The sequence below is a fragment of the Mercenaria mercenaria genome, chromosome 16 (genome assembly GCF_021730395.1).
Source record: "Mercenaria mercenaria strain notata chromosome 16, MADL_Memer_1, whole genome shotgun sequence".
Lineage (NCBI taxonomy): Eukaryota > Metazoa > Mollusca > Bivalvia > Venerida > Veneridae > Mercenaria > Mercenaria mercenaria.
In genome coordinates, this window is record NC_069376.1 from 70,873,019 (window position 1) to 70,895,031 (window position 22,013).

Here is a 22,013-nt window from a genome sequence, read left to right on the forward strand (position 1 = left end):
AATACTTAAATAAATTGGAGAAAATGCTGCTGCTATACAACATCAGAGGCTCATATATCACAATTGTTTTTTAAACACCGAAGTCAAGTTTCTGAGATTTGCATTGGAATGTTTTGATAAGTAGGAAAGACAACTAAAAATTGTTCTGTCTGGTTATTGTAATGACCATCAAAATTTCAACTCTACTTTTAGACACCTTACCAACAGCAACAATCAACTGCTCCAAAGTCATAAAATATTAAGAAGTTTTCTATCTTTGCTTTGTAATGATCACAAGATATCATTTAATAGAATAAGTTTACATAAAATCTTTTTTATCTTTAGTGTTAGGCAACTAAATCAGATTTATGTTTAAAGGGAGGTAATTTTACAAGTAAGTCTGAATATAAAATTTTATTAATGCTAGTCAAAAGTTATATTTTTACTTCTTGGATTCGTTCTTATTACAGTTACAAACTTTACAAAGAAATGATAATGATTTCCACTTCACTCAGTCAAAAAGGTCTTTAACACATAACTGCAGTTATCGTGTACACATTATATATTCACAGATTGCTGCATTTCCTTAGGAAATACATAAAACCATTAACAGGGCCAAATTTTTTATGGTCAGTATATACCGGTATACATTACATATTGCACTTAAAACGAGTGATTTCAAGATCCAATTCTCTGTTACATATATAAGCAGTCAGTAAGATTGTACACAAACCATAACTGATCAACATTTTTGGCTAAATGCTAAGTACTATCACATTTAATGCAAAAAAACACAACCCCATAGGGAACCAGTCAGAGGATCACCCCCACCCCACCCCCACACCCCTGAGGTGTCTAGATTTTCCAAAGATGGAAGACAATTCTCAATCAGAGAGGTAGCTGGTTTTCTTTATTTTTGGCTCTCACCATATCATTTTCATCCTTGTACTGTAAAAGCAGCAAATTTTCTTAAGGGTTTAATTTTCGCTATATTCGCGAGGCCGTACATCTCACGAAAATAAATCCTTGCATCAAATTTCACCATTAGTATAATTCAAATTCAATTAGGATACCACTTTTACAATTTCGCGAATATTGAACCTTGCGAACATACTTAAAATTTTTCATTTGCGAAATTCTGACCCAGTGAAAATATGTGCATTTACAGTAAATTAAAATTTTTGCACTAGTGAGGAAATGTTCCCTGTGACTTGTTCCTTAGGGTCTGTAACAAACGACTGAATTCATTTTTCCTTATTTAAAATTAGGAAATCTTCAGTATTTAACACTTATATATTTAGATATTAGTTATATTATGTTAGTTATGTAATTTTCAGGGATTTCAAGCCAGTTTTAAGTATTGTCTTGACAAGAAGTATAATTTTCATTAACAAGTAACTTTAGTATTCAATTTCTTGCAAAGATGAATGATTCCACTCACACTGCTCTCAATTATTCATAGAGCTTTAAACAAATTATTATCTGTTTCCAGTTACCTGATAGAACTTATTAATTTTGCCCCTTACCACAAAAGTTCTAAGCGATTTCTTTGTACGACTCAAGCTATTTTCATTTTTGTTGAGTCAGCAGGACCTTTTCCGATATTAGTTTGCATTTCATGCAAACATCAAGTAGTAAGTGTTCAAAACAAATTATTCAGTTTTCTCAAAATGAAACTCAAAAAACATGTAATAAACAATTTTTTTTTTATCCTTCACAAACAAAAGTAAACAATAATAGGGTTTTGCTGACTGACTTCCCTAAATATATTGGTCATGAATACAGAAACAAACAATACTTGTCTGCCTAATCATAATACAATATGAATTTCTGAATTCAAATACACTTGGACATTATGTACATAATTATATACACGAAATATATAAAATCTTATATACATATTTACATTACATATAAAATTAAAACAGCCTTTTTTTAAATGACCAACAACACGAAATATCACTTTACACTATGTTTTTAACGAATTTTTTAAATGTTGTTTAGAGATGCCATTCATTTGACCTAAATGCCCGTTTGTCTTTTTCTGATTCACAAACAATGTTTCCTCTTCTGTGGAAAAATCTGATTCTGAGATCATCACACTGCTGTTTTGGATTTTATCTGTAAAGAAAAAATGATAAAGTCCTCATAAATTATCAACATAAGAATTCACACATAATTATTTTACCAAGCTGCCATGACCTAATAGATAAGGCACCTGCCCCATAATTGGGAGGCCGAAGGTTCAAACCCTGTCAGAGGTGGGTCACAGGCGCATCTTGCTACTGAAGTGAGACCAGCTAGTGAGCTTCCAGCAAGTTAAATAATGATTACCGATTACCTACCTGCCTGTGCCTGGCATTAAGAAATTGGAATCAGGAAATAATTCTGTTCAATGTATGTAGGTGTCTCATAAGCCAAAATGGCTGACCCTTGCAGAAATGGTGACACCATAATAAACATGGCTGACCTTTTCAGTAATGGTGACACCATAATAAATAAACACTACTTTTTTACTTTAGGATTTTATATCTTTACAATATTCTTATGGTTATGAATTTGTGGATTTAAGATTTGAAAATGAAAAAAAAAGTTTTATTTGTCCATTTGTGACCTAAGGCTGTCATGAAATCCATTTAAAATGAATCTCCCACTAATACTAAAGATTTCAGATTAAAACCTCAACACTTTCCAATTATCATGTGAACCATTATAGGATTATTTTACAATCCTACTCCAGAATATGTGCATTAACTCAGTATTTTGATATTCTTAATATCTAAAGTATTAAAACCCATTATAAAGCTCAAAATGTTTTGGAAATAATCTAGAATTGTCAGCAAAGGCTGATTAATATATTTTCCTCTTAAAATAAAAAGAGTTCTGAAGAAACTAAAATAACTGGAACAGAAACTGAAACTTTTTTAAAGGTCATCATGGAAAACCAGCACAATAATTATGAGAGAAATTGGCCAGCACACATATGGTGAGCTGGACATACCAGACATCTCAAGAGACAGTCTCGTTCAAACCAATAGGTACCCCACCCACCACCTTCCCTCTTACACCTTTGCTAGGCACCAGAATAACAAGGCAAAAGCACTCCTCATGAAACAGACTGTCAATTCCATAACAAAAAAAAAAAATCAGCTTAAGCAGTAATAAAAAAGCTTTCAAGAAAAGGTTACAACACACTTAATTGCTGTTCTTCTTTATTCTATATAAAATTGACATATTTCCAATGGCTGCAGCACACATCAGGACCCATTTCAAATGTCTGTTACTTACATTTTCTTGAAGAATATTGTCAGTGCTGAATAAAAAACAAAAGAAAAGTGGGGGTCATGTCTGATGCAAGAAAAACTAGGAAATGCTTTTGTAAAAAAGCGCATGTCTCCCCCAATGCAAAGTCCTATAGGCAAGAAGTCAATAGGGGTCAGGAGCGAAAGTCAAAGAGACACTGATCGTTGGCTGCAATAGGGATAATCTGTTTGGCATGTCCAATCATCCCGCTAAATTTCAACACTCTTGGCCCAGTGGTTCTCAAGTCACTGTTGAGGCTTCTGTGACCTTGACCTTTGATCAAGTGACCTAAAAATAAATAGGGGTCATCTACTCTGCATGTCCAATCATCCTATGAAGCTCCAACATTCTGGGTCAAATGGTTCTCTAGTTATTGATCGGAAATGGTTTTCCATGTTCAGGCCCCTGTGACCTTGACCTTTGACGGAGTGACCCCAAAATCAATAGGGGTCATCTACTCTTCATGATCAATCATCCTATGAAGTTTCAACATTCTGGGTCAAGTGGTTCTCTAGTTATTGATCAGAAATGGTTTTCAATGTTCAGGCCCCTGTGACCTTGACCTTTGATAGAGTGACCCCAAAATCAATAGGGGTCATCTACTCTTCATGACCAATCATCCTATGAAGTTTCAACATTCTGGGTCAAGTGGTTCTCAAGTTGCTGACCGGAAATGGTTTTCAATGTTCAGGCCCCTGTGACCTTGACCTTTAATGGAGTGACCCCAAAATCGATAGGGGACCTACTTTGCATGTACAATTATCCTATGAAGTTTCAACATTCTGGGTCAAGTGGTTCTCTAGTTATTGATCTGAAATGGTTTTCCATGTTCAGGCCCCTGTGACCTTGACCTTTGACAGAATGACCCCAAAATCAATAGGGGTCATCTACTCTTCATGACCAATCATCCTATGAAGTTTCAACATTCTGGGTCAAGTGGTTCTCAAGTTACTGACCGGAAATGGTTTTCAATGTTCGGGCCCCTGTGACCTTGACCTTTAATGGAGTGACCCCAAAATCGATAGGGGTCATCTACTTTGCATGTACAATCATCCTATGAAGTTTCAACATTCTGGGTCAAGTGGTTCTCTAGTTATTGATCGGAAATGGTTTTCCATGTTCAGGCCCCTGTGACCTTGACCTTTGATGGAGTGACCCCAAAATCAATAGGGGTCATCTACTCTTTATGACCAATCATCCTATGAAGTTTCAACATTCTGGGTCAAGTGGTTCTCTAGTTATTGAACGGAAATGGTTTTCAATGTTCGGGCCCCTGTGACCTTGACCTTTGACAGAGTGACCCCAAAAACAATAGGGGTCGTCTACTCTAGCAGCCCTACAACCCTATGAAGTTTGAAGGTTCTAGGTCAAATGGTTCTCCAGTTATTGCTCGGAAATGAAGTGTGACGTACGGACAGAAGGACGGACGGACGGACAGGGCAAAAACAATATGTCTCCTGGGGGAGACATAATAATTTCAGCCAAACACACAAACTGCAAAATCAGCTAAACAATGAGACCTCAAATTATAGTGGTGGTGTATGACCTAAGTATCCATGACAAAATGTCAAGCATAGATCTGTCATTAAATTTCAGCTAAAAAAAAAAATGCAAAGAAAATAAGGAAAATAGCTCTACAAAGCAAAAAAAAACAACTGGGGACTATTTGAATCCACCATTATGCAACTACCATTTTTTGCGCCATTTTCCTATTTTCCTATTTAGTGTCTGTATGCCAAAAGAATGAGACACTTTCAGCATTACTGTAGACTGGGTAATATTTGCAACAGTTTTATTTTTGCAAGTACTTGCTAGTTTCTATTACAAAATCAAAATATTTGTGAATATTAATCTGCATCATGTCCCAAAAGACAATTAATCATCTGTCATGAATTCTGAACACCACAAATGAAAATCTTTCATGAATTCTGAACACCACAAATGAAAATCTTTCATGAATTTTGAACTCCACAAATGAGGATCTGTCATGAACTCTAAACACCACAAATGAGACTGGTAACCATGAAATCAATAATTAAAACCTATGTGAACAAGAGCTCGTAGAACACGAAATGCCCCCCTTGATGCATTCAGTTCTTGCACAAGGAACAGAAATGATTTGGTCACTGTGCACTGTTCTACTGTGTTGGGTCAACATGACCTTGACCTTTGACCTACTGACCTCAAAATCAATAGGGATCATCTGCTGGTCATGATCAACCTCCCTATTAAGTTTTGTTATCTTAGGCAGAATCATTCTCAAGTTATCATCTGGAAATGGTTTAACTGTTCCTGGTCACTGCGACCTTGACCTTAGACCTCAAAATCAATAGGGGTCATCTGCTGGTCATGCTCAACATCCCTATAAAGTTTCGTGATCCTAGGCCCAAGTGTTCTCAAATTATTGTCCAGAAATGGTTTAAATGTTCTTCTTCACTGTGAACTCGACATTTGACCTACTGAACTCAAAATCAATAGGGGCCATCTGCTGTTCATGACCAACCTCCTTACCAACTTTCATGATCCTAGGCCCAAGTGTTCTCAAGTTATCGTCCGGAAATGGTTTAACTGTTCCGGATCACTGTGACCTTGACCTTTACTCTACTGACCTCAAAATCGATTGGGGTCATCTGCTGGTCATGACCAACCTCCCTATCATCTTTTATGATCCTAGGCCAAGCGTTCTCAAGTTATCATCCGGAAACCATTTAACTGTTCTGGGTCACTGTGACTTGAACTTTGACCTACTGACCTCAAAATCAATAGGGGTCATCTGCTGGTCATGACCAACCTCCCTATCAACTTTCATGATCCTAGGCCAAAGCATTCTTTGGAAACGGATTGGTCTACAGACAGACCGACCTACCGACATTTGCAAAACAATATACCCCACCTTCTTCGAATGGGGGCATAACAAGAAAACTTTCTAACCAACAACATACTACCTCGCTGTCCTAGCACCTTGGTTCTGCTAGGTCAAGATTGGTCTATAGGGAAAGTGAACATAAAATGCGCTCAAAATTTTAAGAAATAGTTTTTTATTACTGAAATACACCAGTAAGAATTTGTCACAATATCCATGTGAATGTTTGATTATCAAATTCAACATTACTAATATTTTCACATTTTTTAAAATTTGTTTTCACCAATCTGTTTTTTTTCCTCCCAATTATTATACATGTATGTTTTAAAACAAATTGTGCCAATGAATTCATCAACATTCTGTATCTGAAGTTGGGTTTTCTACAGGCAGATATACAGAAAGAGAAAATAAAATTAAAACTATTTAAAGCAAGGTTACAAAGATCAGCACATCTATAAAGGAAAGGTAAGCACAATTACCCTTACTCTTTTTTAGAGCAATACTTTCTGTTTCATCGTCCACATCTTGTAGTAGAGAATACCGATGACGCTTCTTTGACCTTAATCTACATCTGTGACATGGACATCTATAATATAAGTATATATAACATAGAAGCATGCCTCCATAATACTATTAAATCTTTAAATTTTGTGAGCAAGAAATTTCAGCGGTTTGGTCAAAATGGCTATTTCATGGGAATATATGAATTTGTGGATTTTGCCATCTAAGGTAATCATCATTCAGCTCAGGTCCATAATGCACCAGTACAGACAGGTCCACAATGCACCAGTACAGACAGGTTCAAAACACACCCATATTGCACTGGTATTAACATAGCCAAACATTCATTATTCAGTTAAGGTCCACAATGCACCAGTACAGACAGGTTCAAAACATGCCCAAATTGAACTGGTATTAACATAGCCAAACATTCATTATTCAATTGAGGTCAACAATGCACCAGCACAGACAGGTTCAAAATTTATCAGCACAAACAGGCCAAAAATGCACTGGTACAAAAATTCAGTTAAGGTCCACAATGGACCAGTACAGAAAGGTTCAAAACAGGCCATACTGCACTGGTATTAATAAGCCAAACATTCATTATTAAGTTAAGGTCCACAATGCACCAGTACAGAAAGGTTCAAAACAGGCCATACTGCACTGGTATTAATAAGCCAAACATTCATTATTCAGTTAAGGTCCACAATGCACCAGTACAGAAAGGTTCAAAACAGGCCATACTGCACTGGTATTAATAAGCCAAACATTCATTATTCAGTTAAGGTCCACAATGCACCAGTACAGAAAGGTTCAAAACAGGCCATATTGCACTGGTATTAATAAGCCAAACATTCATTATTCAGTTAAGGTCCACAATGCACCAGTACAGAAAGGTTCAAAACAGGCCATACTGCACTGGTATTAATAAGCCAAACATTCATTATTCAGTTAAGGTCCACAATGCACCAGTACAGAAAGGTTCAAAACAGGCCATATTGCACTGGTATTAATAAGCCAAACATTCATTATTCAGTTAAGGTCCACAATGCACCAGTACAGAAAGGTTCAAAACAGGCCATATTGCACTGGTATTAATAAACCAAACATTCATTATTCAGTTAAGGTCCACAATGCACCAGTACAGAAAGGTTCAAAACAGGCCATATTGCACTGGTATTAATAAGCCAAACATTCATTATTCAGTTAAGGTCCACAATGCACCAGTACAGAAAGGTTCAAAACAGGCCATATTGCACTGGTATTAATAAGCCAAACATTCATTATTCAGTTAAGGTCCACAATGCACCAGTACAGAAAGGTTCAAAACAGGCCATACTGCACTGGTATTAATAAGCCAAACATTCATTATTCAGTTAAGGTCCACAATGGACCAGTACAGAAAGGTTGAAAACAGGCCATACTGCACTGGTATTAATAAACCAAACATTCATTATTAAGTTAAGGTCCACAATGGACCAGTACAGGAAGGTTCAAAACAGGCCATAATAAGCCAAACATTCATTATTAAGTTAAGGTCCACAATGCACCAGAACAGAAAGGTTCAAAACAGGCCATATTGCACTGGTTATTATAAGCCAAACATTCATTATTCAGTTAAGGTCCACAATGGACCAGTACAGAAAGGTTCAAAACAGGCCCAATATGTACTGGTACAAATAGAACAAACAGTCATCATTCTGTTCAAGTACAAACATGTGGGAAAAAAAGACACACACTAGCCCATAATACATCCATCAGTTCAGGTCTACAATGCTCCAGTGCAATAGGGTTACAATTATCATTCTTCAGGTCCTCAATGCACTGCACCAGTACAAACAGGGCCGAAATTTATTATTCACTTCAGGTCCACAACGCACAAGTACAAAAGAGACCAAAACACAACAGTACAAAGGGGATCAAAATGCACAGGTACCAGTTACTCACCGTTTTCTCTGCCAGCAACAGACACAGGCCCACAATGCACCAGTACTTGATATCACAATCAGAAAACATACTATCACAACATATAAAATACTCCAATCTGAAACATAAGCATGAAATAAAGTACAGTAAACTTGCTGTACAAAATAATTATCAAATTAATATACTAACTTTTGTCACATTTTTTTTTATCATTTTGGCAGATGAGAAATTAATATTTACAAAGATCTGAGCTTTCCACTATGACAACCTTATAAAACTAACCATCATCATCATCATCATCATAAATATGAAGACCACCAGCATTATAATCATCAGTACCACCAATCATATAATCACCAGCTATCTTTCTGTGCTTATTACAACTGTGAAATTATCTATTTTCAAGGGCATAAAAGGCAAAATGGCTTTTTTGTTGAGATATGGATTTGCTAATTTTAACTTTGAAACATAGAATGAGGGAGATTTTACCTGTTTGTTAGAATTTAATTTCTTAGACTGATACAACCACAAAGTCCACAAAAAGTAGTCCACAAAGAACAGTGATTTCAAAGCACAGTCAAGTTTTATACAATCTAACTTGATGGGAACAGCAAAATTTGTTTTAGTTATCCGAGTCATTGAAAATTATACATTACATATGGACTTTGTTGGGACCCAACGATGAGTTCAAGCAAAGGGTGGTGTTCCAGTTATCTGAGTTCAAGCGAATGAAGTTTGACTGTATATAGGTGTCATCATCATCATCATCATCATCATCCTTCCAAACCAGAACACCACTATGATAACTTACCACAGTTACTATCTCCATGCAGCCAGTACAGGAGGAAGTTTTGAGTCCAAAATGCTTCACAGACACAAAGTTTGGTCCTCATATCACAGTGACCATGATCAGAACAATTATTTTGGCAAACTGCAACAAAACAATAATAAGAATAGTCCAGTTAATCCTGCAAACCAATATATTACAACTGAGTTCAGAAATAAGTAAAAGTATCAAGAAAGGAAATAAGACTGGTCTTAGTTTCTGGTGCTAAGGGGAATGACAAATGCTGTACATTTCATAATCTCTCATGAACTGACTTAATTAAACAAAGTCACCCTATCATTTTGCTTGATTTTGTTTTCTGCTTCCAAAGAATCTTATCTCAGATTTTATCAGTGTCGACGATCAAAAAGATACAATCAATAACTTAAGCAAATATTTCTGAAAATGTTTACATTTCTTATTTTTGACCCTTAATTGACAAAAAGATCTTAGAGCACATGAAAAGTATACAACATATATATCAGTCAGTACAAAGAAACAACTGACTCTCAATAAAAATATAAAAGATGAAAGCAGAAAACTAATATTACAGGAAACTCTGACAAACAATAAATATTTTTTCTTCTTACAAGAAATAAGAAACTGTACAGAAAAATGAACCGATCAGTCAGTGTATTTTTGAAAACAAATTGTTACATGCGTCACATTAAATACTCAAAACATCTCCTGGATGTTAAACATTGGCAACCAGTAGAGAGAGTAAATTTAGAAAAATCAACCACAAATATAAAAATACCTCTAATATCAGTATTTTTGGATAGGAGAAGTAAAAGGAATAAAGATAAAAATGAAAAAACATACCTAAGGTATCTATATTGACAACTTTAAATTCCAGCACATATGGTGACGACAGCAGTTTTTTCTTTAACACTTTCAGTGTTTCCTTCCCATTTCTGTACACTCTCGTATCTCGCATCACATTCATTGCATAAAATAATATCCTGAGACTGAAAACAGGTTAAAATACAAGATGTGACAATCAATTTCATCAAACTGAATAGAAAATGCCAGTTTTTAGACGAGGTATTTGCTACTTGCAGGTGTTGTAATTAGGATTAGAGGGCATTTTCTTGGTTCCTGAATTCCTAGAAACTTTTAATTTAGAAAGTAAGGAGGTATTTACTATGTAACACCTATATAAATATGTATGTACCAACACTCAATATTGCTACCATATCAGAAAAATCAAAAATTTGCAAATTTTGCAATTTTAGAACATAAAAATGTTCTTAATTTGGAAAAACTTGGGGGGAAAAACTACAGCATCTAGATTGACATTGTTTTCATGACTTAATGTTGGACATACATGTACTTACTTCCCTGCAGATGATGTCTCTGTTATACTCTGGATGGATATCACTGCTGCACCCTCTGACGGCATCTTTGGCAACAGTAGAGCCAGCTGACCTTCCAAATTTTTCTGCAATGTAACAACAAAACAATATAGATAGTTTATGGTGAATTCAAACACGACCAGAAAATAACCTACATACATGTAGAGCAAAATCTATCTCGGGTTATTCTGCAATAACCCACGCGCGTGCAATGACGTCATCCGATCCAGGTGCGTAGCGCGGTTGTAAAAAGTAGTTATCATTTTTTCTTACACTGCTGATACTAGTATGTCATGTTAGAATCGAAATAACAAGTTCCAAAGTGTGATTTATCATAGAATAACCAGAGTTTTTCGTTCTTATGCTAAACAATATATCACTCAGGCCTACGACCTTTGTGATATATTCTTGCGCATAAGAACTCAAAACACATGTTATTCTACGATAAACCACGATTGAGAACTTATTATTTCTTAAACATACAGCATGTTCCTTATTTTCAATGCCTATTTCATATTCTAATGAATATGTAAGGAAACTTAGAATGTTTCCCATTAAGAATCTCCATTCCATATTCTACTGAATATGCGGGAAAACTCAGAATGGTCCCCTTCTGGAGTCTCCATTCCATGATCTACCTAATAGGTAAGAAAACATTTTGAATCTCCATTTTACTCTTAGACTTTTACATATATGCCTAATTTTGAAGCACAGCTAAATAAAAAGAAACTCAGAACTTATGACCTTAATATGGAAGATAATGATGTGTTACTTCTACAAAGTTGCCAAAATAAATGGCTGAGAATGAAATGGGTGCATGTGATACATAAACAGAATGAGTTTTTGGAGAATACTGCAGTCTTGTTTAGGATTGCACCAGGATTCCCCACCCTCAAAAAACAAATGACCTAATTTTTTGTATCAGCAAAGAAAAAGTAAACTAACTTGTAGCAAAACATGACCTTTTTCACCTTTTCAGTCCAAATTCCATAACCCAACTAGGATTTCAATTTGTGAATGTTTTTGGTTCAGTTTACTTTTCGGTTGCTTCAGCATATAATTATGTAAAATGACCAACCGATCATAATGCATTCTAATTTTTTTCTGCGTCCAGTTCAAAGTATAATGTGTATAATAGTATTTGAGCCGTGCCTTGAGAAAACCAACATAGTGGCTTTGCGATCAGTATGGATCTAGACCAGCCTGCGCATTCGCGCAGTCTGGTCAGGATCCATGCTGTTCGCTTTGAAAGCCTATTGCAATTAGAGAAACTGTTAGCGACCAGCATGGATCCTGACCAGACTGCGCGGATGCGCAGGCTGGTCTGGATCCATGCTGGTTGCAAAGCCACCATGTTGGTTTTCCCATGACGCGGTTCATTTATGTGTTCCCATATAAAGGTTAATCACTTTTTTTCATCAATTTAACCCCATTTTCCCCATGTTGAGTAATATCTCACCTTATTTTCCTCCGTAAACTTTGTAATATCAGCATCTAATATAAGTTCCAGAAGATCATTCTTGTGGCCAGCTGAAAAAGAAATACGCATTTCCGTTCATTTCATGTCTTATTCAACTGGCTACACATAAACAAAATCTATTTACTGCACCTGTGAAACATGAAAGCAACTGAATTAAATGGGTGGTTAAGGGGACTCTCTCAGTTCATTTTTTTTTAATGGATTTTTTAAGTGTCATCAAAGTAATTTTATTCATTAATACTGCAGCTTTTGAAGGTGGAAGATCCTAGCTATCCCCTTGTGTGTTATTTCAGGAAAGGTGGTTGGTGTGTGTGTGTATATTGGGGAGATTCTAAGTCCCTGACTGTAACCACTTGCCCATTCAGACCTTACATCAAAGACAGGAAACTCAAGTCATGTACTTTGGCCTGAAATCATTTTCAGGACAGATAAGTGAGGGTTATGTCATATTGTGTGTTCAAAGCTGTCAAAAGAATACCGTTATAGTCTTAATCACCATAACGATTAAACTTCTTAACTGTTCAATTAAACATTTTACATACCTGGTTTAACAAGAACGGAAGCTTTATCACTGCTGCTCAATCCCTCCGCATCAACTACAGTCAGAGTAAACATGTACTTCCCTGCTACAAGATTAGCCAGCTGTAACACTGCCTGGTGGTCCGAGCTGTTTAGTATATCCTGGAATATAGTTGTGACATGATGATTGATCAATAGAAACATTTTAGTGTTAATAAGTATAAGTCAACTAATTAATATATATACAGTAAAATATCCGGAAAAACATAATGACTAGGGATTGCGTAACAGAAATGACCCATACAGCAAGACAGTGCTGAACAACAATATAAAAGCGGAGTACAGAAGTAACAAATTCAAGAGACTCGCTACCATTTAACTTCCCTTGCCTGCCAGTTTTTTTTTGGAAGAAGTTAACAGTATTGCTAATGGAAGGTGGAGGTCTTCTTGTGAAACACAGAAAATAATCTCAAGTTTGACCAAATATAGTTTCTGGTATTTTTCCTCAATTCTTTATCCGTATGTCCAAAATTGTTGTTATAATTGGATTTCTGAGTGCATAACAAGTTAAATATGGTAAGAAATCAATAATCAGAATGAAACACTTTTTTTGATATAAAATTACAAACAAGGCTCATACCGTGTCTGAATACTTCCCAGCTTTTACAGCAGTGTTTTCACATTTCCAATTATAATTGTATTACATCAAAGCACTTTTGTTGAGAAACTTACATATAAAGATAAATTATCTCCAGTACTATATAGCTCAACATACCCCTGCAGATAAAGATTTTGGTTCCCGGACCCAGTTATATTCAGTTATTTTATGATCATCAGAAGACTTGGAACCATCTAGCAGAACAAGCATCTGTGGTAACTGAACAACAACATCACCACCTGCATCAGCTACCGGAGCCTCATTCTGAACTGAAAATAAAAGGAGAAGGTAATTTCAGAATTATGCACCAGTAACAGAAATCATTCTTTCTTCTAATTTTGAGTTCATAAATTTACCTCTTTGTCTGAACATAACTGTCATCAATTCTAATAGGATACTATTTCTAATTCTGTTCAAAGCCTCTATGAAATGAATCATGAAAATATTCAAGAATTTATTCACAAAGTATTTTTTGAATTTTCAAACCGGGTACTGCTCATATTGTAAAACTTTAACTGTACAGTAATAATCTAACATTTCTAAAACTTACAAAGATTATTACATAAAACTAGAAATATGTTCATAGGGTACAAACCTGCCTAATAAGCAATCCGAGGGTTGAAGGCAATACTGTCGTAAGTCCTTTATTTAATAGGAGTTACTACAGTATTGCATTCAGCCCTCGAATCTGATCATTGGTTGTTCCAAATCAAAACCAGGTTAAGGCTTTAAATCTGGGAGTTATGGCCCCTGGGATTGCCTTTACTTATGCAACTTTATACAATTATGAATGATTATCTATGAAAGCAAGAACCCATTTCACCCGATACTAAACGTTTGACTCAAATACATTGTAATGTATGAAGAAACATATTCATGTGTAAATCACAGCTCTTTTGCATTTAGAGGGGCGGAGTCTGGTGACAATAAAGGTAAGATTTACCTTGTTTAACCTCCACGTCTAGTGTTGCAGAGGATGTAAGCTGCTCTTTATCTTTCACTGTCAACTTGAACACGTATTTTCCCTTCTTTATATCTCCACTTGCGGTCGCTTCAGCCTTGTCTGCATCATGTATAGTCAGTGCTGTAGGTCCCCTGTAGCAGATAGTGTCAATAATTTTGTAAGTCATCACCTAATAAAGCATTATCTGGATGATTATTCTTTTAAAAATCTTGTTTTTAAAACAGATTAGTAAAATTCAACACCTTCTGTTTCATAACCATTTTATCTTTATACATTTTTGAATCTGTCCTTATATTTGACCAAGGAACTCAACTTTTCTGAGTACAAAAAGGGCCATAACAAAATGCATATCAGAGTTATGGTTCTTGGCCTACTAAGTCACCTAATAATGACAACAAGTTTGCAAAGTTTCAAAGCTGTAGCTCATGGTTTTTTAAAAAAAGTGGACCCAAACAAAAGTTTTAACTGATGTCCACGACCAAGTGACGACTACCTCAAAAATCAGACAAGCTAAAAAATCTCATTTTTTTTTCACACCACACATTTAATTTTGTGACAAATCGAGCCACAGAATTCAAACATCTAGATTAATGTTTAAAAGTATCTTCATATTTGAACTACTGAGCATTCTTGGAATACTTCAAGAAAACTGTGTCAAATTTAGACAATAATCTTACCCAGTTTGTTCCCATAGAAATGATGTGATTTTCTGATCATCAGTACTGTTACTGCCATCAAGTAAGATGTTATCTAGAGGCAGTGAGGTTTCTATACTTCCCCCTGTACGTGCAACTGGTGGGGTATTTTGTTCTGAAACAATATAACATTTCCAATAAAGTTTTTTTCTTATAGAAGTTGCCTCTCTTTGATGGTGTAGAAACACTGTGGATAGAACCACAGACTGTACATAATTTTCCTACCTGATGGTGTTGAATGACTCCATGTTACAGTTATGTGTAGAAACCACACACTGTCAGAATTTTCATAGGAAAACTTAACTAGAAGATGCTTTTGTAAAAAAGCGCATGTCTCCCCCACTGCATAGTCGTATATGCAAGAACTCAATAGGGGACAAGAGCGAAAGTCAAAGAGATACTGATGGTTGGCTGCAATAGGGATCACCTATTTGGCATGTCCAATCATCCAACTATGTTTCAACATTCTGGGCCTAGTGGTTCTCAAGTTATGAATTGGATACGGTTTTCCATGTTCGGGCTGCTGTGACCTTGACCTTTGATCAAGTGACCCCAAAATCATTTGGGGTCATCTAATCTGCATGTCCAATTTTCCTATTAAGTTTCAACATTCTGGGTCAAGTGGTTCTCAAGTTATTGATTGGAAAGAGTTTTTCTATGTTCAGCCCCCTGTGACCTTGACCTTTGACGATGTGACCCCCAAAAACAATAGGGGTCACCTACTCTGTTATTCCTATCTCCCTATGAAGTTTGAAGGTTCTAGGTCAAATGGTTCTGAAGTTATAAACCGGAAATGGATTTCAATTTTCTATTTGCTGCGACCTTGACCTTTAACGGAGTGACCCCAAAATCAATAGGCGACATCTTCTCTGCATGACAAATCATCCTATGAAGTTTCAACATTCTGGGTCAAGTGGTTCTCAAGTTACTGAATGGAATTTGTTTTCCATGTTCAGGCCCATGTGACCTTGACCTCTGATCAAGTGACCTCAAAATCAACAAGGGTAATCTAGTCTGCATGTCCAATCATCCTATGAAAGTTCAACATTCTGGGTCAAGTGGTTCTCAAGTTACTGACCGGAAATGGTTTTTCATGTTTAGCCCCTGTGACCTTGACCTTAAAATAGAGTGACCCTAAAATAGATAGGGGACATCTCCTCTGCATGACCAATCATCCTATGAAGTTTCAACATTCTGGGTCAGGTGGTTCTCAAGTTACTGACTGGAAACTGTTTTCCATGTTCAGACTCCTGTGACCTTGAACTTTAACTAAGTGACCCCAAAATTAATAGGGGTCATCTACTCTGCATGTCCAATTATCCTATGAAGTTTCAACATTCTGGGTCAAGTGGTTCTCAAGTTATTGATCGGAAATGGTTTTTCATGTTCAGGCCCCTGTGACCTTGACCTTTGATGGAGTGACCCCAAAATCAATAGGGTCATCTACTCTGCATGATCAATCATCCTATGAAGTTTCAACATTCTGGGTCAAGTGGTTCTCAAGTTACTGACAAGAAATGGTTTTCATTGTTCGGGCCCCTGTGACCTTGACCTTTAACGCAGTGACCCCAAAATCAACAAGGGTAATCTACTCAGCATGTCCAATCATCCTATGAAGTTTCAACATTCTGGGTCAAGTGGTTCTCAAGTTACTGACCGGAAATGGTTTTCCATGTTCAGACCCCTGTGACCTTGAACTTTAACTGAGTGACCCCAAAATCAATAGGGGTCATCTACTCTGCATGTCCAATCATCCTATGAAGTTTCAACATTCTGGGCCAAATGGTTCTCAAGTTATTGATCGGAAATGGTTTTCCATGTTCAGGCCCCTGTGACCTTGACCTTTGATGGAGTGACCCCAAAAACAATAGGGGTCTTCTACTCCATAAGTCCTGCCACCCTATGAAGTTTGAAGGTTCTATGCCAAATGGTTCTTTAGTTATTGATTGGAAATAAAGTGTGACGTATGGACGGACGGACAGGGCAGAAACAATATGTCTCCCCCAGAGTGAAGGGGGGGGGGAGACATAATTAATAAGTCTTGTTCCAGTTTGAATTGACAAAATATTACCAAGATAAGTCTGTTGATGAACAAAAAATGCAGTTTTTGATTCACTGAGGGGCAATAACTCTGGACAAATTAAGTACTGACAAATCCAGTACTTCAGGTACAGATATACAAACAGATATACAAGGGGTGATCAGGAAGTTCGTAGATTGTTCGTATAACGTCATTATTTGTCACATTACTGTGACACTTAAAATGAACTTTGATTTACATTTTCTAATAAGCATGTATTTGAAATACAAATGTTTTTTATATTATTTGCTGAATTATCAGTGTCCATAGCAACGCGCATTAGCATACGTAAAAAATTATGCACTTTTCAACATTTCTTAAACAAGAGCTGTCACTAATGGTGACACATGCCCCCGCAGCGCCTTGACCTTTGACCTGGACCTTTGAAGTGGTGACCCCAAAGTCAATAGGGGTTTTGTACTCAATAAGTACTACCAGCATGTGAAGTCTGAAGGTCCTGAGTGCAGTGGTTCACCAGTAAAGTGCCTTCATGCAAAAAGTTAATGTTGTGACGAACAAACGAACGAACTAACGGGCGGACAGTTTTATGCCTCCCTTCGGGGGCATAAAAATTGATTACTATCACATTTGAATGTGTTTTCTTTTGCGTACGACTCCGCGAAATCGTCTGCTGTCCAACGTCATTTATGACATCATTACCAGAAATTTTGATATTTGTCTGGTTAAAAGATATAGGGGAATATGCAAAATTTGGCAACATTTTTTATAAGAACTGGGTAAAACATTAACACTGAAGGAAAATGTATCAAAATTGGACAAAAAACAAAAAAGACATAGCCATTTGAATACCATCTATGTACTCAAATGGCAGCCATTTTGGGCACAGTGACATCATCATTCTTTCCTTATAAGGGCATTATCATATATGGAAAATCAGTGAATAACAACTAAGAGAATCATATTTTGTTGGCCATAAAATAATATGAACCCTCTAGTGTAATAAAAAGTGTATATTTTAAATTTAAGCTTCATGTTTAATTGTATTTTACATATTTGGTAATGCTTATATAAAGAACGATGACGTCACTGTGCCCAAAATGGCTGCCATTTCATTAAATTGACAAAATTTAAAATGATATCTTTTTTGTTTGTAGTCCGATTTTCATATTTTTTTGCCAGTTTACTCTTTCTAAATATATACATTGTCAAATGTTGAATATTCCTCTTTAAAGATTTTACAGAGTTTCAGTATGATCAAGAAATGCAGTAGGGCGCTTGTCTTTAAGTGGCATGGATGGTTTCGGGAAGGAAGATGCTCTATAGAAGATGATCATGGATGCGGCGTAATGTTCCATTTCAGAGCAAGTGAAAGATATGGTGTACATTGATAGGCGATACACTTCAAGAAGTTTAGCTTCTGAACTAGATGTTTCCACTTCTACAGTGCATGACATTTTGAAAACAGAGCTGGGCATGTCTAAAGTGTGTGTGACTTAATTTTATCACTACAGGTTCTCATGACGCATGCGGTTTGAGGACGCCACTGAGCTTCGTATGTATATGCAAAATGTTGTTTCGTCATACAACAGTGACTGATTTAGCGATACCTATGCTAAATGGTTACAGAGACATAGAAAATGCATTCAAATCCGCAGTGATTAAGTTGAAAAAGTGTGACTGTATCTTTAATGTTATCATGACGTCACTTGTACCCTAACGTGCTCAGGGTACAGCTTACTGTGTTATTGTTATTTGCTGTAACTTTTTTATTGCTGAATATTTTTAACTAATATCTATACATCATGGACAAAATATATCAACCTTTAAATATATATATGTGGCTGGCTACCTAATGCAGATATAATTCTGTAATAGTGTCAAGCTAAAAAAAGGCATAACTCAGAGAGAAAATAATCAACTTTGAAAGTCCTGATCATATGAATATGTCCACTTCATGTTTATGATTTATACTAAGTTACATTAGAATTTGATGGAATCTGTAGGAAAAGGTAAATACACAGGACAGCATGACTAGATGGAATGTGGACTCTCAAATGAACATTTCAATCACCTTGGGCATAAAAATATCTATGAACAGTTAAACATATTAATTTCTCACCAGGTTTAACATAGACATGAACATCAGCTGTTGAAACTTGGCCTGCAGAATCTGTCACCTTCAGTGTAAATGTATAGTCACCTACTTCCAAGTTTGATAAATGCAGCTCTGAAGTTCTTGCACCCTAGAAAACACAATTATTTCATTAGTGCAATTATATTATACAGAAACTGTTAACATTTTGATACACAGATATCTAGCAAAATCTAATACAGAATTTCGATGAATCTGCAAAATGCATCCCCTTGACTGCAATAACATTAATTTGCAATTGTATTTAATGACATAATCAATGAATCGCAATCAAAAACAAGCAGCTCACAAATGTAAATAAATCTGAGAACAACATCATATTTACACAGTAATAATCTCTGACAGTTCCACAGGGAAACTGTATAACGCTTCTAGAATAATACTGCTATTGAAACCTTGTATAACAACATTGATATAAAACCAAAGCAAAAATAGTTATCTCAGTACAAAAGACCTTCTGTGAAATAAAAGCCAGTTTAAAAGACCACCCATTTCATTTTCAGTTTAAACGTAACCAGCATATTTTAATCAGAATAAAGGTCAATGGAAACTAATAAACCTTTTTGAATTTTATTTTGATTGTACCAAAGGGTATCGTAGCTTGGTAATTGTTTTCCTGGAATTTTGACCAGTACAGGTAATGGATAGTGCAGACTATGGTCAAATACCATCTAGATTAGAACCAAAGACCTCCAGATCATGAGTTAGGCACTTGAATCCTTTAATCAATCAACAAATAAAGAAAATACCTTCCAAAGCATGGTCTGAACAGGCAACTTAAATAAAACACCATAACATTTTGGATACTGAACCGGCATGGTAACAGCTCAACTAAATGTCATGGGTTCAAAATGAAATGAGACCTTGGTCCATAAATAACATCAAGGTCCATATCTGTCCATTTCTTTTACCGTATATATCCGGCCATACGTCGACTTCGGCCATAAGACGAGAGCCTACTCTGGATAAAAAATCTTAGATTTTCAACTTGCCCCGACCATAAGTCGAGGGATGGATATTTCTAGCATTTTAACAACTGCTATGGCACAAAAAACTGTAAAAAGAAAAATGTTTCTGGCAAGTTATCTTTCTAAGTTCGCTCGCGTTTTTGTTACGTTTCCTCGATAAATTATTACTGCTGTAATAGTGTTAAAGTATACTGTTAGTTTTACAGTAAAGGCATATATAATTGAACAAACAAAAATAAAAAATAAAATTTTCCTTTATTTTATTTCATTTTATGACCAATAAATGTGTTTATTTTATTACCCGAAATTATAACCAGAAGACAAGTAACATTCACATTTTTACATGTTTATTTGTACATTTCAGATATGAATACAGTCACATATTTCAATTACCGGCGCGTAAGATACTGTAAACAGTGCTAATTCAACCTATGAAATATTCCTTTCAATATAAAAGTTATTATCAATATTTTGGCAGAGTATGGCCACTCCAATGAAAGCTATTTGAAAAACCAGTCTACCGGGAGGAAACCAGACGTACTCGTAAAGCACCACGTCATTGCTCCACGTTACCTGTAGAGCAACAAGCAGCGCCACACGGACGCAAGGGATACCACAGTACACCACAGTAAATTAAACATCCCCCAAAACTCGACGTTACCTGCAAAGCAATGAGGAATATTTAGCGGACCAACGGAGCAAGGCAACGTACTGTGGTTCTAAACAACGAGCAAGGCTACAGTACACAACAATATTTAGCGGACCAACGGAGCAAGGCAACGTACTGTAATTCTAAGCAACGAGCAAGGCTACAGTACACCACAATATTTAGCGGAGCAAGGCAACGTACTGTACTTCTAAGCAAGGCAAATACTATAATGAGCAAGGCTACAGTACACCACAGTAAATTAAATATTCCCCATAACTCGACGTTACTGCAAAGTAATGAGGAACATTTAGCGGACCAAAGGAGCAAGGCAACGTACTGTAATTCTAAGCGAGGGCAAATACTATATGATGAGCAAGGCTATGACATCAGCAAGGCTATGAACATTTAAGCAAGGCTAGTCAGATATTGCCAAGGCACTAGAGCAATACCTTTAATATACACCGTAACATCCGTACCATCAAAACGTCCCAAAGCACGCCCGATCGCCCCCACGGTCGACAGAATTTTTCCAGGCCCTTACAATTAGGAGTGACATAAAAATAATTGTATATAAATATGGAAATGATTAACTGGAATTTTAGTAATAAAAATTATACATGTATTAATTCTAAATTGTCCTTTTGATTTCTCTTTAAGCAACAGTCCGGAAGAATGATATCCTTTTAGATTTGTCTGTTTCACAAATTGTTTGTAGCCCAGGAATCCGTTCAATTAATGTCTGTGGAAAGTACCTGGAGTCTGAACACTTCCGGAGTTGGCACCCAGTGGCAGCATATTATCTGCAACATAAATACTTAACAAAAACAGTCAGATTGTCCATAACAGAATTAAAGATACAAAATATAATGAATTGTAGGTATACAACAATTTTTATTATTAGTATTATTATTATTATTACTGGGGGTGTGGCGGGGGGGGTGGGCAATTTAACATCGATCTGAAGCGCTAGCCATACACCTTAGTTCAACTGAGAAGATTGCACGTGCTCTCGATTTATATAACGCTCGAGTGGTTCCCTGACGAATAGGCGTTTATCATTAATCTGTTATGTTTAGACAAGGAACTAGAAAACTGGATTACTTGACAACGACGATAGTTTATAGCTAACACACC

The 22,013-nt window shown here is 36.1% G+C and overlaps 1 protein-coding gene across 3 annotated transcripts in view; it reads right to left on the reverse strand.

The window, feature by feature from the left end:
• Positions 1–388: 388 nt before the first annotated feature.
• The window catches only part of LOC123541575 (dyslexia-associated protein KIAA0319-like protein), a 107,680-nt gene continuing 86,055 nt past the window's right edge, over positions 389–22,013 (reverse strand). The window contains exons 13-25 of one of the 3 annotated variants that reach the window (XM_045327142.2): positions 19,230–19,353; positions 15,052–15,184; positions 14,354–14,505; positions 13,528–13,679; positions 12,776–12,914; positions 12,213–12,283; positions 10,736–10,839; positions 10,221–10,366; positions 9,384–9,503; positions 8,594–8,690; positions 6,625–6,731; positions 6,228–6,269; positions 1,962–2,100 (exon numbers count right to left, since the gene is read on the reverse strand). In XM_045327142.2, coding sequence (XP_045183077.2) covers positions 6,259–6,269; positions 6,625–6,731; positions 8,594–8,690; positions 9,384–9,503; positions 10,221–10,366; positions 10,736–10,839; positions 12,213–12,283; positions 12,776–12,914; positions 13,528–13,679; positions 14,354–14,505; positions 15,052–15,184; positions 19,230–19,353 — 1,356 coding nt within the window. In that variant the 3' untranslated portion in view covers positions 1,962–2,100; positions 6,228–6,258. Of the gene's footprint in view, positions 2,101–6,227; positions 6,270–6,624; positions 6,732–8,593; positions 8,691–9,383; positions 9,504–10,220; positions 10,367–10,735; positions 10,840–12,212; positions 12,284–12,775; positions 12,915–13,527; positions 13,680–14,353; positions 14,506–15,051; positions 15,185–19,229; positions 19,354–22,013 lie in introns of all 3 variants that reach the window. The other 2 variants (XM_045327141.2, XM_045327140.2) reach the window with 2 other exon arrangements.